Raw genomic sequence first — 15,550 nt, 5'->3', positions numbered from 1 at the left:
ACTTTATCGCTGCTACCTTTGACAGACACCAGGGGGCGCCAAAGGAAAAGAGACAAACCATTTTTATTTTTTTCAAAAAGACGCTTTATTGTGCATGTGCCTTCACAACTGAAGAGCAGATAATTTATCTAATATCAATATATATTTAAAACCTATTATTTACATTTCGAGAATATGTAAACAATGCAAGTTCAAATTTAACTAACACATACAAAGTGGATCACTCATTACAATATGTTCAAATTAGTGCTTGGTGTATGAATTATAGCTTAAAATCTGAATTATCCACGCTGATTGGTTTGTGACGAAAAGAACAACGGTCTCATTAAAGTGCTTGCTTGTGTGTTCAGCTTTAGTGAATGATGTGCATGTCCATGGGAAAACAAAGTGTTCATCAATGCTGATGGAGCCATGTATGGAGTCCACCAGGAGAGAAAAGGGTGGGGGGAAAAAAATCCCATAAAATAGGCACTGGAGGTTTTTCAAGTAAGGCTGTTCTCGTCTTCACCCAATGAGAATATACTCAAGTCACCACCGCGAACTCTGCTTTTCGATGTGACCCGAGTATCTTCATCTTTTACGGTGCTAGACTCTTGCCAGCGTCCTCGACTTGAATGTCTGGAGGAACTGAAGACAAGATTAACAATTATTGTGTGACACACCAAAACCACTTTAACAGAAATTTAATCCTCATTCATAAACAACCGCCGGATATGTTATTTGTGCTACTTAAGCCTTAAAAGCAGTCAATGGTCATTCATATTTCTTTTTTTAAATTGTGCACTAGCTTGTGGCAGCTCTAGTAAAATGTTATGTAGAGTTGGAGTAATACCTGCAGTCTGGAATCAGACGGAGTGTCCTGTAGAGTTCGGTTGTGGATGGCATAGCAGCACTTTGTAAAGCTTTGGGAGTGGAGAATGTGTTGTATGTTGAGGATTTGGCTACCTGAGCTTTTACAGAAGACATCCTGACTTCTGGCTCACTTCCTGCAATGCAGGAGATCATAAAACTTAATTATTATTTTTTTTTAAAAGGGGGAAAAACATCAATTAGTGACAACAGTTGTTAAGTTATCTCTCAGGCGTTCACATGCAAAGATAGATGAAAGATGACATCTCAATTATTAGATTCTCTGGTGTCCTACTTGAGTTTTTAAACACATTTCCCAAGTCAGACAAGGTACATTTTTTGTTTCCAATCATCACCATGCAGCAGGTTAAGAAAAAGAACCCGACTATGTTCTGGTTAAGGCCTACAAATTTGGCACACGTCATTTTTTGTCATTGTGCCGACTTACTAATTGATAAGGCACTGTGACCATCTGATGAGGAACATCTGCGATCTGTAAAGGGAGTCACGTTTAAAAAGTGATTCTTGAGCCAGGCAGCACGATCCTCCTCAAAGACCATTTTCTGTGGAACAATTAAATAAAAATCAATCAAAGCGGACTCACAACTATACGAGTTGAAAATGTTTTTAAAAAGTGCAGTGGCACATCAGAAGAGTAGAGTACCTCCCGCCCCAGTCGAATAGCAGCCTCTGTGAAGTTCTTTCTCTCCCTCTCAAAGTTTTTCTTCTGCTCCTCAAAGAGCCTCCATTCCTCTTTGAGGCGCTCCTTCTCCTCCAGTGTGTAGCAGTCATTAAGAAGAGCGGCTGTCTCATCATCAAATGATGTGTTGAGTTGTTGCTGAATAACCAAAAACAGTTATCCTTTCAAACCAAATGATTCATTTGTCTAGAAATACGTTTCAATCATGCTTAAAAGGCTAATTTGATTTTTCTCAAGTGCTCGTTCATCGCTTAATATGCATCCATGAAAAGGAGCCATATGCTAGTATAAAACTCTGCTTACAACTAGGCTTACCTGGAGGAGGAGTTGTTGTGCGTGAATAAACTCTTTGCATTGCTGGACTTCATGTCTCATCCTCTCCATTTCATCCTCATAGGTTTCCAAGGGTATCACCTCTTTGTTGGACTCTACATGATTCTGCACTTGAGAGGCTAAGCAAACAAAATCCATAACTATTACCATTACTGGACACGCTGCAAGTGGAAATGCTAACGGAAACCGATACAAGTTATTCCCTAAGAAGAAACATTTCCAACATCATTTTACACTCAGTTGTTTGTGATAAAGTTTCTTTACATCAATATAAAACTAGTGCCAAAAGGAAAATTTCAGGGTGCGTGACGGTGAGGCATGCACCTTGGCTATCCAATTTCTCCACGTGGTTTCTCAGTTTCCTCCACTGCTGCCGGATGCTGTTAGTGAGCTGCTCCCTGGCATGCTCACAAGACTGGTCCAGAGTTTCTCTGCTGGTTTCCCCAGTCTTGTCCTCCTCATCTGAGTCACCCTGTAGCAAAATAGTGGAAACAAAGAACTTTTTTTTTCTTTTTTCAAGTATGCATATAATCTCATTTAATGTAAAAAAAAAAAAAAAAACAACAACGCCAGTCAAATGTTTTGCTTCTCGATCAAAAGGAATGAGTAGGTGTGTCAGAACATTTGACAACGACTGTACATGAAAATGCTCAGGGGAGATTTAACTTTAAGGGGCCTTTTACACCAAGCCACCACCAAGCACATCAGTGAGCGTCGGTCTCTCTTGTATTTTCAATGTGGGCGTCCCGTTGCATTGTCGGACTCAGTTGCTGACTTATTTCGGCAGATTTAACTTTTGCTGTCCACGCAAGAAGTCATCGATTGGGCTATCATCACAGCAAAAGAGCGCAGCAGATGGGGGCAGAAAGCTAACGGCTAACTTAACATGTAATATACCATCCCTTTTTATTTGTCCTCTACATTTCTTCAAACAGGCAACACTTTTCACAACAACAGGGAAGGGAAGAAAATGAAGACCATCTAAAAAGGCTCAAGAGAGACCAGCTCTGTTTAACATTGTTGAAAAAACGGCAATGTCTACGCCTTTCGGTTTCCCTTTTTGTAGAATACACGTACGACTGCCTCCATTTGCACTGGCAAGCCATGTCTTTGTGTGCAGGCACAGGCTGTATGTCCTGACCGGCAGCTGGAAGTCACCTTTGTAGTATATTCATGTGCCATTTTGTTTCTTCAGATGCTGGTGATGCAGCGAGACCCCGCAAGGGGCCTCTAACCAGCGCTGGTTCCTAAAGTCGGTTTGGTGTATAGGAGCCCTAATGAGTTATCAAATAGTAGAGCTGAATTTACCAGGTCCCTTTGTGTGTTTTTGTGGGTTTCAAATACCTGCTCCTGGCTGTCATCAGCAGTGGCTCCTCTGTGGGAGGACTTGCATGGACTCAGGATATGCATCATTTCCTTCTTCATCTGCTGGAGGACTTTCTTAAGCTCCACATTCTCCAGCATGAGGGCCCTCTGACTCGCCTCATAGTCACTGAGCAAGGACTTGTACATGTCGCCCTCGTGACTTCGGACAGCAGCATAGAAATGCAAATTTGTAATTATTACCACACACTACAAATGCTATGGTTGACAAGATGTGACAAAGTGGCTTACCTGGCTGCTGATTTTGCAGTCTTCCACTGGCTCCTTTTTCCATCTGATCGTCCCAAACTATTCAAAACATCGATAGCTATTTGAGAAAAATGCAGAGCTATATATCAATTGTTTTGAACTGAAAGAAAGTTAAAATCCACACAACACAGAATTTGGACCAATACATAAACGTTTTGTCTGATTTACCTAGTTTTTTATCCTTTCGGTCAACCAGCAGCTGGCTGAGGCGTTCCTTCAGCTTTGCAGCCTCCCTCTCTTTCCTCTTTGCATCATGACTGTATTGAGAGGCACGGCTGGCAATGATACTCTGGAGCTTCTGAACCTGCCAGAAGAGAAGAGATTCATCATGAAAGTTTGTCTTTGTAAAGACCATTACTGCTGCTTGTACCATAAAGGGAAGCTCTACCTCATCTTTTTCTGTTTTTAAGCAGCTCTGCAGAGTCTTAATTTTGAGTTGAAGCTGCCTCTCCGTCTCGTGTAGACCAGACTTCTCCCTTATGGACAGTTCCAACTGGTCCTAAAGGGAAACGAACAACAAAGCAATTAATTCAGGCTACAAGAGCAGATTCCAAATCTACTGGCCCCCCAACCAAAAACTAGCTTGTGCCATTTGAATATTGACTAAGACAGACAGTGTATATATATATATCAACCTTTATATCTAGACTAGTTTTCCACTTTTAATTCCATTTCAAGGCTCTAAAATTAACAAATGCACCTTTACTCCAGGTCATCAGTGCATAAATGTAAGCCTGGAGTACACAGCTGATTCCAAAAGGAGATGAAAGAAACCATCTCGTCTTAAAACTCATTTAACAATTAAGTTCCTCCTATAGACCCGCCGAAGCATACGTGCCTTGAGTCTGGAATTGCTCATCTGCATATGCTCCAAGGTACTGGATTTCTTCAACTGTTCTTTCTCCAGCTCCTCTAAATTGCACATGTCCCGTCTGTGAATCCGTAGCAATTCATACATGGCATTCAGAGTTGGCACTGCATTCAGGCTGGCTCCCCCTGGTGAGCTGGCCTCGATACATGTAGAGAGGCCCAGGGAGGCAAGCTCCTGTGAAAGAAAACGAACTTCATTGTCCTAATGTTGTTTTATCTCCAAAGAGGAAAAAAAGGTTTACACTGCCAATGTAGAAGGGCACACCTGTCAAAATTTACTGCCAGTTCTTAATAAAACCCCTACGCACATGAATGCATTTTACTACAATACCACATCATTTAAATTTGGCATTTTCATACCTGATTGATGTATGAAATGCACTGAGGAATATTATCTTCGGTGCAAAAGGCACTTATCACACTGAAGGAGCTTTTGGACAAGGGCAAAGAGTACACTGACACAAGGTTGTTCTGTCTCGAGGGGGACATCATTGCATGCGATATGCTGGAGATCTCATAGTTTTCTGAAAATGGAACAGAGAGGGAAATTTTGGTAACCATTGGTACACTGCATCTATTGTTCTTTCTCCTTCTCAGAGGCTCAAATGAGGTTGCTGCTCTAAATGAGAGCATAAATGTGGGCCACCTCAGGCAGAATCTAAAAAAGGCGCAGCTTATGGATCTTTCTATCACTCGAGCACATGCAGCCTCGTTAGAGGAAAATTACCCATAGATGTCTCAGTCGTCCACCACTCTCCCATGTCACCAAAACCACTGGGATGCAGGGTCATGAGCTATAACCAGGGAGTTGGATCAGCAATCAGGCGGTGGACCAGAAGATCCCACTGGAACAAAGCCCTGCAACGGAGCATCAAACAGAGGGGCAGACCAGAAACAGATAATCTGGGCTGATGCTTCACAATATCCACACAGGATTAACTGTCAGATGTGTGCCAGCGGAGGTTAGCCTGGGGTTTATGGGTGCTCTCCTATTGGCCACTGGAATTGAAATTGCTGGGCTGCAAGATGATCGCATCCTCATGTGAAAGAATTTGCAAAGAAAAGAAGAAAAAAAAAGGAGAGCTATTATTGATTTACTATATCTGGGAGCGCGTACGTGTTTGAACCTTTGTGCCTTCAGGACATTATTATAATATTACTTGGCTCTGGTGAAACTGGATGAACCAGACACCAAACTACAGGGGCCACTCCCACTACGTTGCAGTTGAACTTGTGCTCAGGGACTGTCCAGCATATTGTGTGAACGAAGAAGAGCAAAAAACCTTACACTGATGTCCATGAATGCAACTATAAAAGCTAGAATGAAAATGATCGTAGCCTGGTCAGTAACAATTGGTTTTCGGGTATCATGCTAAAGTGTAGCTCAGTGTCCCGAGTGTTCTTATCAAGGAAACCAGAACACACACCCAACTTTATCTTGGTTTTCACCGACCGAGGCGGAGATCAAGTCAAATATGCCTCGGTGTAACAAAGTGTGTTTCGCATAATGTGAAGCTGAATATGGGTTACCAAGACGACTCCGTGGGAACAATTCCCGTAACGGTCGCAATATTCAACGTCTGTAACGTTGGCTGCATTCAGTTAGCTCGTTTGCTAAACTTTAATTGTAGAACAACATCAGCATTAAGTGACGCAACTTGATACCTCGGCTGGCCAAGTACTTATGATTTGTAGACGGAATTTATATTATCTAAGCTACTTACAAAAACGCAAAAATACTGCTAACCGACCTGCTATGTTTACCTTTACGACGTTAGTATGCTAATGCTAAATTAACACACACCATAAACATACTCACTATAGGGTGCGAAATGGGTCATTAAACCCGGCTTTACAAGTTCGATGGTGATGGCAAAAAAATTAACAAGTCCCTCCATCAAGAACACCTGCAACTTTCAAACTGGGTTCTGTCGTCATCTTGCCAGCACCAACAATATCTACCAAAAACAAGACCTAAACGCAGCCATGCGGGGATAAACCCACAGGTTTACACACAGTCTCACTCAGCCTGCTGCTGCAGTTTTTTTTTTGAAGCCTATTCCTTTGGTGTTGTCCAACCAAACTGCGTTGCTATTGGAGGAGTCTTTGCTGAGCAACCAGTATGTGAGCCGTTCATTGGATGTGACCGTGTGCAGCGTGCGATTATGCAGATGAAAAATGCTGTCAGGTGTCATACAGCAAACGGCAGGGCAGCGCCCCCCTGTGGGAATGTTAGGCAAATGTCAGCAAACACACAGCTGTCATTTATTTGCATTGGAACAACATACTTTGTGCCAACACGATACAAAATAATTGCCATACCACATCCTTAGCATCAAACTTTGACACAGAGGAGGGTATATTTCTTTGGTTTATTTCTATAGATGTAAAGAAAAATACTACCAAAAATAAGATGGCCATGAGAGCCAAAGTTTAATTTGGATCAAGGTACACTGGCATGTATGTGCAAGACAGCGGAGGTTGTCTGTTTGGTGAGAGGTGCAAAATAAAAAGAAAGACAAAGAGGGAGTTAAACAAAAATCATGAGTACACTTCATGAATGTCACAATTCTAAAGGAAAATTTGAACAATGCAAGGGGATGAAGGCAAACTAGAGCAAACATTTCTAGTATTATCACAGTACATTTACATTGTCATACACATATGTTTAATGGCGTTTTCCACTGAAGTGCTCATAAAAATAAAAGAATACCCGCTACTATTGTACAGCTGGGGGGAAATTTCTAAGCTTTCAACTCAAGTTTTCTCTTTCCGTTACCGGTGACTTAAAATGAAAAGCTACCCACCTCCTTTGAATGCATTGGATGTTACCTTTACTCTTTCCTGGTGACCGTATCATGTGATAATATGGTCCTTTGAGCAGTCTTCGACACATGAAGTTTTTCAGCATGTTAAGTAAATCTGAAGTAAAGGTAGTTTTCCTTCATTAAGTAGATATTCCACAATCTTAGCCCTCATTAATACAAGCAATTAAATAATTTCTACTCCGTGGGGCATTTTGCACTCCCATGATGTCATGTTGACACCGCATCCTCTCATTTCCATCAAAAGCAGCAACATGGGGATGAGCAGCAGGTCAAAGGCTCCTCATCAGTTTGGTACCTTCCAGACTCAGGCTGGTCCCTGCACTCTGCTATGAAGGCCTGAAGCTGGGACACTGGTTCCTTGTCTTTCTGGTGATGCTGAAAAATAGCAATTGTTAAAACGTAATTAGGACAGTGATGTTCAAAGAAAATCATATCTCAGCAAGATCTCCGTGGGAGTGACTGCGACTGACTTTGATAGTTTCATAGGTGTCAGTGATCAGAGCGATGAACAGGCTGAGCACCATGTAGATGAAGAGGGAGATGAAGGAGTAGAGGTATACTCGGCTGAAAAGCCACACCATATAGCTCTTGTCTCTCATCTTCAGGAAGGTGGCGTACATGTCGTCCCCATTGATGAGGGAGAAGAGGCACTCTGTCACCTTGTCAAAAGTTCGAAACTGAAAAAAAAAAAAGATTGTGATGTCTTTGGAAATCAGTGGTTTGTGTAACGACCAAAAAAAAAGCATCTAGAGTGAATGGAAATCATTAAAGACTTGAACTGGATTATCATTTTGATACCTTGTCATGGTAAGGTCCAAGGACGATCCAGCCACAGAAACAGTACCCGAGGTAGATCATGGCAGCACAACAGCAGAAACGGATTACATTTGGAAATGCCGCTCTCAGGGTTAAGATTAAGATCTGAAAAGTAATACGGTCTCAGTCCCTCTAAAAAATGCATCATCTTTATGTGATCCATTATTCCAAGAAGAAGAGGAGTTTTGTGCAGGCTCTTACGTTGTATTTCTTGAAGAAACCAAGGTAACGAATAACACCGACCCAGACAAGCATTGTGGCTGTTCCCAGCAAGATGCTGCACACATCATAGTTGATCAGGAACTGCAGAGAGAAAATAAATGATCACATTACAAACATGCAAGCCTTTTAAAGTATAATTATGCAATTTACAATAATAACGTCATTTCTCAAATCACGTTTTTTTTCTAAAGGACAAACATTACCACAGTGAATAATAATTCCTGGCAATAAAGCCACAAACAAACCTTTGTTTGTATCAGAATTTTCAGCACTGACCCAGCAATGGTCAGTGTGTCGCTGACAATGATAAGGATATACCAGCCATTCACAAACTCCATGCGGTCTGACCAGGTCACAATCTTATTGTAGTAGGCATGGAAGAAAATGTTGAACTCCTGCACAGAAAGTCAACAGCGACAAAGGGTATTCTATCAACTACAAAAAGAATTTGGCAAAGAAAAAGAATGCAAACCAATGAAAAATGTTAAACTGACAGGTGCAAATGCAGATGTAAACACTGCTGAGAGACACAGAAGGACAGCAAGGAGACACAAAAGCACAACTGATAGTTGAAGACCCCAAACATCCTTAAGAAGACCAGGAGTAAACGTAAAGAAAACTGACAAGAGGCACTTACCAGTAAGACATGGAACATTGAAACAAAAAATGAAAACCAGTTTAATCAGAGGTAAAAACCAATGACACAGCACTAGAAATGCAGAGCAACTATGGGGACTCAAATAGCAACAATTAGATGCAAAATGACCGCAAACAGCAGCAAAAGTATAATGAAGAGACACAAAACAACCACAAAGACATAAAATGACCATAAAATCATAGAAACAGACAAAAAAGAAGAATACTGAAGAAAAAGGGATGCATACTGAGAGCAGATTTAAAAAAAAAACACTGAGAGCAACCGTCACTAGATGAAAAACAACTACAAAAGTCTTCAAATGACAAAAAAGAAAGAAATTTAGCCCACGATCATTTTAAAATGTCTGCGCTAGCCAGAAAGAGATTGAATCGAAACAACAAATGATCACATACAAATAGAAAAACAACCACAAAGACTCAAAATACATCTGCTTCATCTGCTGTTTTGTTTCTTTCTGTTAATATATTCTACAGTCATGCTGTTACTTACAAACTGGAGTTGGAGGCCATTAATGACAGATCGTGTGCAGAGGATGAGAGAGACGAAGCAGGCGAGGATGACCACAGAATCAAAGGACAGGAGGAGATAGTCAATCTTCCCAGCTGAAAACCAGAGCCACGGATTTCAGGTCAGTTGTTGCTGCCATTTCTACAAAACTATTGTACTTTTCCATCATACGATGCCGGTGTGAAGCCCAGTAACACCACTATGCTCTTTGTTTGCAAGCAATCACAGTTACAAGTTTTTTTGGTGTCTTGCACCATCATATTTGCGAGCAATTTACTGTTGGGAAAAAACCAACAACAAAACAAACTTACAGCTGCCTTCCACGTTCCAGTCTCTGCATTCAAAAATTCTAACATCATTCTCCACGTCCACGTTTATCTTCCCGCTGTGTGCACGGTTATCGAATGTGATCTGTGTCAAAGCAAAGCAGAGGATTTTTGCTCTAGAAATGGCTCGTTACATGTGCAATGACAAATTTCTTGATTCATCAATTAGTATGTCCCTCAAGCTCGACTGAAGGTGTGGGCCTTTCACCGATCACGCCACCAACCATGATATGAAAGTCATAACAGTCTGGAAGCTCTTGGTGCCGCACAGTCTGCAGATTGATGGTTTTCAGAGTGAGGTAGATGTTCACCGATAGCAGCCTGGACACGTAAACAGAAATTAGCAGCCGCACTCTTATCACCGGGCATCAAACCAGTCGTTTCAGTTGAGTCACCTACCTTTTGAAATCTAAAGAGAAGTTGCTCTGTGTTGGCAGAATACTGTTGTTCAGTGACTGCACGGGGTAAATGGAAATACAGTCTGTGAGGAGGAAGAGTGTGTTCAAAGGTAGTTAGGCTTTGCTGCATAGTATAACAGGGGGAATGATGGGGCATAAATCTCTGAAAATACACTGTTTCCTCTTTTCATGTCAGATGTGGAAGTCCACAATGTGAACATTTTTTTCCATTCTTGCTGATGAATCAGCTTTTTCTGAACACGTGTGGACAAGTTGCACACGGCTTTGAGTTCATGCTTTTGTACCTTTATCAACATGTGGATCGATATTAAAGGTATCATCCTCAGGATCAATGCTGCCGTTTCTGTAAAACACCTGACAGATGGACAGGGGTGTGTACTCGCCGCCGATCTTCTCATATGCGAGATTGCCAACAGTCAGGTTGTGGAGACTGGTGTACTATAGAAGAAAAGGAAAAAGAAAAAAAAGGAGGGCTCAAAAACACTTATCCTTTAACTCTTTTCTTCTTTTCTGTGTCAGTAATGTCATTATTCAGTACCCTGTTGATAACGTAGTGGATGTGATCATACACATCTGTTTTAGTGTAGAGTGCATAGCTTCCCCGCCAGTGATCCTTGTATCCTTTGAGGAACAGATGTCTGAATGTCATCAGATTTTCCTCTTTGAATGTGACCATCATTTCGTTGCTCAGCCCGAAAGACACTAACTGATTGCAAAATGAAAAAAAATCACGAGGAGACAAATGGCAACGCCGTGCACACTCCTGCTAAACAAAAAATATTTATCTATAACGTATATCAAAGGATAATCTCACCTACCTGTACAGTGATGATTGCAATTTTCAATATTTGCAGCATCAATTTCCATGGTTTCCGACCCCTGGCTCTGTACTTCTCACAGGGATTCATAAAGAAGTATTTGAGCTTCCGTCTGAAATCCTCCACTGCCTTCGACCCCAGGGCGTTGGCGCCCCATCTGAAGTGGCCGTTCAACCTCCTCCCCTCTGACCTCGCAGCCAACAGCGGCTCAGATTCCTCCATCAAGCTCAAACGCAAAGAAAGAGAGCTGACGGTCACTGTACACACTCAGCCATTCCAATCATTCTGATGTTTATCAAACTGGTTCTCCTGCATATGTTCACTACGGCTGCTATTCTCTCCTCTGTTGGTTAATTTTTTAAAGAAAGCGCATACTAATCATGCTACTGATGTTCTTAGAAACCTCAGATGTTTCTTTTAAAATTACTCCTTATATATATCCTTTGATATATGTAAATTTATATATATATGTATATATATATATATATATATATATAATCAAACTGCTAATTTGCCTAAAAATTGTTTTTTAAAAAGCATTGAACTTACATGACATGTCATTTTTGTGTAACTCTGTTATATTCTTTTATGTATTCGTCAATATTTTTCACAAACTGTTGCCAACTACATGTTGCATGCCACTAACTTGTGTAAAAAACAAAGATAATGATAAATGAGGTACCTGTGAACGCCCGATCAGAGCTGTCCTCCACCACTCAGGGCTTCTGTGCTGTTTATGAAGACAGGGTGGTGCAGTCACAGCTCCCGTCACCACAGAGACAGTCCCATGTCATTCCTCTGTGTCATGTGTAGATGTTCCAGTTTTTCCAAAACCAGTAGCTAAATATTTTGTCAAATGAAAGAATATTCTAGAGAAGGAGGAATTCAAGGGAACTCAACGAAGCAGAAGGATATTGTGAGACAAAAAAAGGACAAAACGAGCATAAAACTGGGAGATTTAAAGAGATAATTTTTGAAAATGAGGCACGTGGAAGCACAACAAAGCAAAGAAGAAAACGTATGTGAGAAGTTTTTTTTTATTGATTTTTCTCTTTTTTTTGCATTCTGTAAAGCGTCCGTGAGCTTGTTGTTGCTGGTTTTTTCTGAGTTCTCACCGTTCCTGGTTTTATTTTCTGTCTTTTAGAGTTGACCAACGCTGGGGTTTGCACCAAAGGTGTGACTGTAGTAAAGAAAATACTTCTTTCATTTCTACTGAACAACACAGTAACCAAGGTCGAAGAAAAAAAAAAACACAAGCTGAATTCATATATAAAACCAATAGCATGCGACATAGGATATGAAGAAATTAGGACACAATTTGTATTTCACATCATGATTTCTGATTCAAGACTTGTAGTGAGGAACACATTAAGCAACATCTTGGCGGCTAACTTCACAGAAATAACTGCAAAACATCATTTAGAGCTTCGGGTTTATTACACACACACATGTGCTCAAGTACTCATTCCAGTGTATGAAACTTATTTCTCACAGCAGCTGAACTGTAGCTGCAATGTTTTCTCACAGCACTTAATGAAGGAATCACACCACTGGTGTGAGAGAAGTAAAAATGACGAAAATGGTCAAAATTTTCAGGTTTGGGACACCGTGAGACATTTTGGCTACTGGCTTAGATGTCACGGACAAGTTCCAAGAAGTAAAACTTGCTCTGATGAGGCAATTTCTCATTTAATCTCATCAAACTTTTCCTTTTTTAAATGATCTTACTCGGGCACCGTTTTGTACATCTGAATACGTTGAAGCATTTAAGAAAAAAAACAAAACAAACAAAGCAAGTTCATCTTAAAAACGAAGCTATTGTTTTGGCCTTAGATCAAAATAGGATCTCTCCCCAAAAATGTTGACCGATAACATTGATAATATTTAGTACACCCCATGTGCAGTAATTTCTTAAAAACTGCCAATTCAAAGGCAGGAGCAACATCAAGCGGAGAGAAGGAGAGTGTTTAATGAGTTGAGTGATTCTGTGAGTGTGCCCCTGATAACTGTCTTAATGAGACCTGGGAACTTAAAAGATGCTCCTCTGTGACGTTGGAGTGAGGGAGCGGGACCGAAGGGGCTGGAAATTTGGGTCCCCTCCGCTGCTGGTGCATCCTGGTGTTGTGGCGTCTATGTTCGAGGGAGGGTCCACCATCACCTCGTCCGGCAGCGGAGGAGCTCCCGGGTCTCCCGGCTTGGGGAGGCTGGAGGAGGTCGTGGAGGAGGCGATGCCGATGCTGGCACCAGCCACGGAGGGCGGGTCTCCACACTTCTGTAACGAGGGCAGATTGAGTGGGCCTGCCACGTCTGAATTGGAAGGGCTTCGTTCTCCGTCCGGGTGGAAGAGGAGGGTAGAGTTGTAGGAAAACGTGGAGGGGAGGTCGCTGGTGGTGCTCGGGGTGCTGTAGGTGCTGTCAGACGAGGAACTGGACCCCTCTGCTGCTGAGAGACGGAAGCGTGTGAATTACGGTTGAAAGCGACTTAAAGATGTCACATAAAAAGACTTTTCTGACAAGGCCTGTTTACCTTTGAGAGAGTCGATCTTCTCATTTTTGGCCCTTTGCACCTCATCTGTGATCTTGGCGATGATGAAGTTCTGTGAACGCATCTCCCGGATGGAGTCGATCAAGGCATCCAGACCGCGTGGGTTCTCGGCCAGGATGTCCAGCAGCGTGGCCGTCCTCTTGGTCTGAGTGGTCCTGCAGCTGATCTCCTCTGCATCGTCTCGCGTCAGGATCCGGCGAGAGCGCAGGTAGTCCAGGTGCCGATCTGCTCTGATCTTGTCACACAGGTAGTGCCGCAGCCTGTTCAGCACCTGGGGACCCACAGCAGCCACATAGAAGAGAATCAAGTGAGCCGTCACGGCCCTGAACACTTGGCAAGGAGTCTCAGTCTTTCTCTCAAGGCAAGGTAGGTGGTTAGCTGTCTATCCCTGCATCAACTCTGAACACTTCTGATAACACTTTCTGTGTTTATCTAAAGGCCAACAGAGCTCCAGCCTGCTGGAAGCACTGACAGCTGATGTGGGTACCGACAGGGTGTGGTGGGGTATGACTCTGTAAATAGGCCTTTAACGCCTAAACTAGGCACAAATAATCTGAGTGAAACTTTTACCACATACCCTCATCCTATTACCGGAAAGATTATTCACTTTAATGCCAACTGATGACTAAATATACTACGATACTCACGTCTTTCTTAATCTCTGCCATTTCATCTTCAGTGAGGTGAGGAGCATCCATCTCTCACCCGCGGAGTGGAAATCCAGGTGTTCCGGGTGACGAACAACGACTAAGATAAGTTATAAACTAGTTACAGTGAAACGAACTACAGACATAAATGAGCTATTAGCCTTGAGGAACGTGATACCTCATTATTTGGTGATAAAAAAAAAAATCGACGTATCTAGAGCCCATTCAAGTTTTGAGTCACGGGGAGAGAGAAATGCCCGGACTTCCTGATTGTTGTAAAGATTTACGTCGACAACAGAAGAGAAAAAAAGTACCCTCAGATCTACTTTTCTACCTGTATCCTTACACGAGGACCAGTATTGACGCCGATTGTCCTCTCGCGTTATAAAATAGGTCGAAACTATCGACTTCAATCGCTTTTCGCCGCTGCTGGCCGACTTCTTTCGCTTTGCTATGTCTGACACAGGTGAAGAACTGTTCTCATTAACTCCACTGGATGGCGCTGTTGGACTTCTTCGCATAAACCACAGTTCAATGTTGCTGGATTTTCCCTCTATTTCTTAAGAACGTAACTTTCAAATGCTGTTCATCTGCTGTTTATAACTTTTTAGGCCTACCGCTTCCTTTGTCCTCCACTTGGCCAGTTTCTAAGAGTTTGAAGAACACACTCCACGCTCTGGTGTGAGAGTTTTAACTGCAAAGTGCTTTAACACATTTTTAATAATTTAAAATCGATTATTTGCTAAGTTTTATATTATGTCGACACAACACTGATTCATCCTTTGTGTTTTGAGAGCCTTTTTTAATGCTTGAATGAGGTCAGTGATAAGTGGCTTGATAACACAGTACTTTTAAATGTACAAGGACTGGATTTAAAGAAGTTAAAAACAGCCTAGCTCAAAGAAATGTTTTTAAACACCTTCAGAAAGCCTTGAGAACTATTGCTCGAGATCACATTTAAAGATTACATGAAAGTCTGGCTCCTTGAAAGAAGAAAACAAAATTCAGGGCCAAGACATTTGCACAGTAATGTAGATGGACAAAATATATATTTTCCCTTAATATCTGTACTTGTCTAATAAGATTTCCTGCAAGGTTGTAGTACTGGCTGTATTATTTTAGCTGGTTGCATCATTCAAACTGGTAGTATGGTTTTTCTTGAAGTTGTCAAGTGAGTATGCATATCAACAATACGTGACAATACATCCATGCAGCTCAGCAAACAAATTCAAGACTTTTACTTCCCTCTAATCACAATATGCCACAAACTGAGGACAGGAGTTCCCTGCAGGAGACAGTCGTCAGGCTTGTTTTGTCATGTTCTGCAATGCAGTATGAACCATATCCCAGAAAAACACCCATCCCCAAGCAGAAAGCCAAG

At 41.8% G+C, this 15,550-nt stretch overlaps 3 protein-coding genes across 5 annotated transcripts; all 3 read right to left on the bottom strand.

The window, feature by feature from the left end:
* Positions 1-60: 60 nt before the first annotated feature.
* Positions 61-6,689, bottom strand: ssx2ipa (synovial sarcoma, X breakpoint 2 interacting protein a). Its single transcript, XM_075483138.1, has 14 exons — positions 6,204-6,689; positions 5,112-5,242; positions 4,745-4,908; positions 4,353-4,559; positions 3,903-4,013; positions 3,683-3,818; positions 3,497-3,572; positions 3,227-3,407; positions 2,207-2,354; positions 1,865-2,001; positions 1,514-1,687; positions 1,298-1,412; positions 833-986; positions 61-627 (listed from the first exon to the last, which is right to left on the bottom strand). Exons 2-14 carry the CDS (start codon positions 5,173-5,175, stop codon positions 483-485), a joined length of 1,812 nt encoding a protein of 603 aa, XP_075339253.1. The 5' UTR covers positions 5,176-5,242; positions 6,204-6,689; the 3' UTR covers positions 61-482.
* A 104-nt stretch (positions 6,690-6,793) lies between these two features.
* mcoln3a (mucolipin TRP cation channel 3a) lies at positions 6,794-11,733 on the bottom strand. Of its 2 annotated transcripts, XM_075483139.1 has the most exons (13): positions 11,661-11,733; positions 10,979-11,204; positions 10,699-10,866; positions 10,445-10,598; positions 10,141-10,222; positions 9,966-10,062; positions 9,727-9,826; positions 9,398-9,510; positions 8,496-8,645; positions 8,230-8,331; positions 8,011-8,133; positions 7,683-7,889; positions 6,794-7,587 (listed from the first exon to the last, which is right to left on the bottom strand). In XM_075483139.1, exons 2-13 carry the CDS (start codon positions 11,198-11,200, stop codon positions 7,450-7,452), a joined length of 1,656 nt encoding a protein of 551 aa, XP_075339254.1. In that variant the 5' UTR covers positions 11,201-11,204; positions 11,661-11,733; the 3' UTR covers positions 6,794-7,449. The 2 variants fall into 2 exon arrangements, with proteins under 2 accessions (XP_075339254.1, XP_075339255.1); XM_075483140.1 differs by lacking the exon at positions 10,699-10,866.
* A 663-nt stretch (positions 11,734-12,396) lies between these two features.
* bcl10 (BCL10 immune signaling adaptor) lies at positions 12,397-14,669 on the bottom strand. 2 transcript variants are annotated; one of them, XM_075483136.1, is made up of 3 exons: positions 14,170-14,669; positions 13,505-13,793; positions 12,397-13,420 (listed from the first exon to the last, which is right to left on the bottom strand). In XM_075483136.1, the coding sequence occupies exons 1-3, from the start codon at positions 14,218-14,220 to the stop codon at positions 13,008-13,010; spliced, it is 753 nt and encodes a 250-aa protein (XP_075339251.1). In that variant the 5' UTR covers positions 14,221-14,669; the 3' UTR covers positions 12,397-13,007. The 2 variants fall into 2 exon arrangements, with proteins under 2 accessions (XP_075339251.1, XP_075339252.1); XM_075483137.1 differs by having other exon boundaries at positions 12,397-13,417; positions 14,170-14,668.
* Positions 14,670-15,550: the final 881 nt, after the last annotated feature.

The sequence above is a fragment of the Odontesthes bonariensis genome, chromosome 14 (genome assembly GCF_027942865.1).
Source record: "Odontesthes bonariensis isolate fOdoBon6 chromosome 14, fOdoBon6.hap1, whole genome shotgun sequence".
Lineage (NCBI taxonomy): Eukaryota > Metazoa > Chordata > Actinopteri > Atheriniformes > Atherinopsidae > Odontesthes > Odontesthes bonariensis.
Note: the sequence above shows the minus strand (reverse complement) of the source record. Positions and strands in the feature narration are given on the sequence as shown.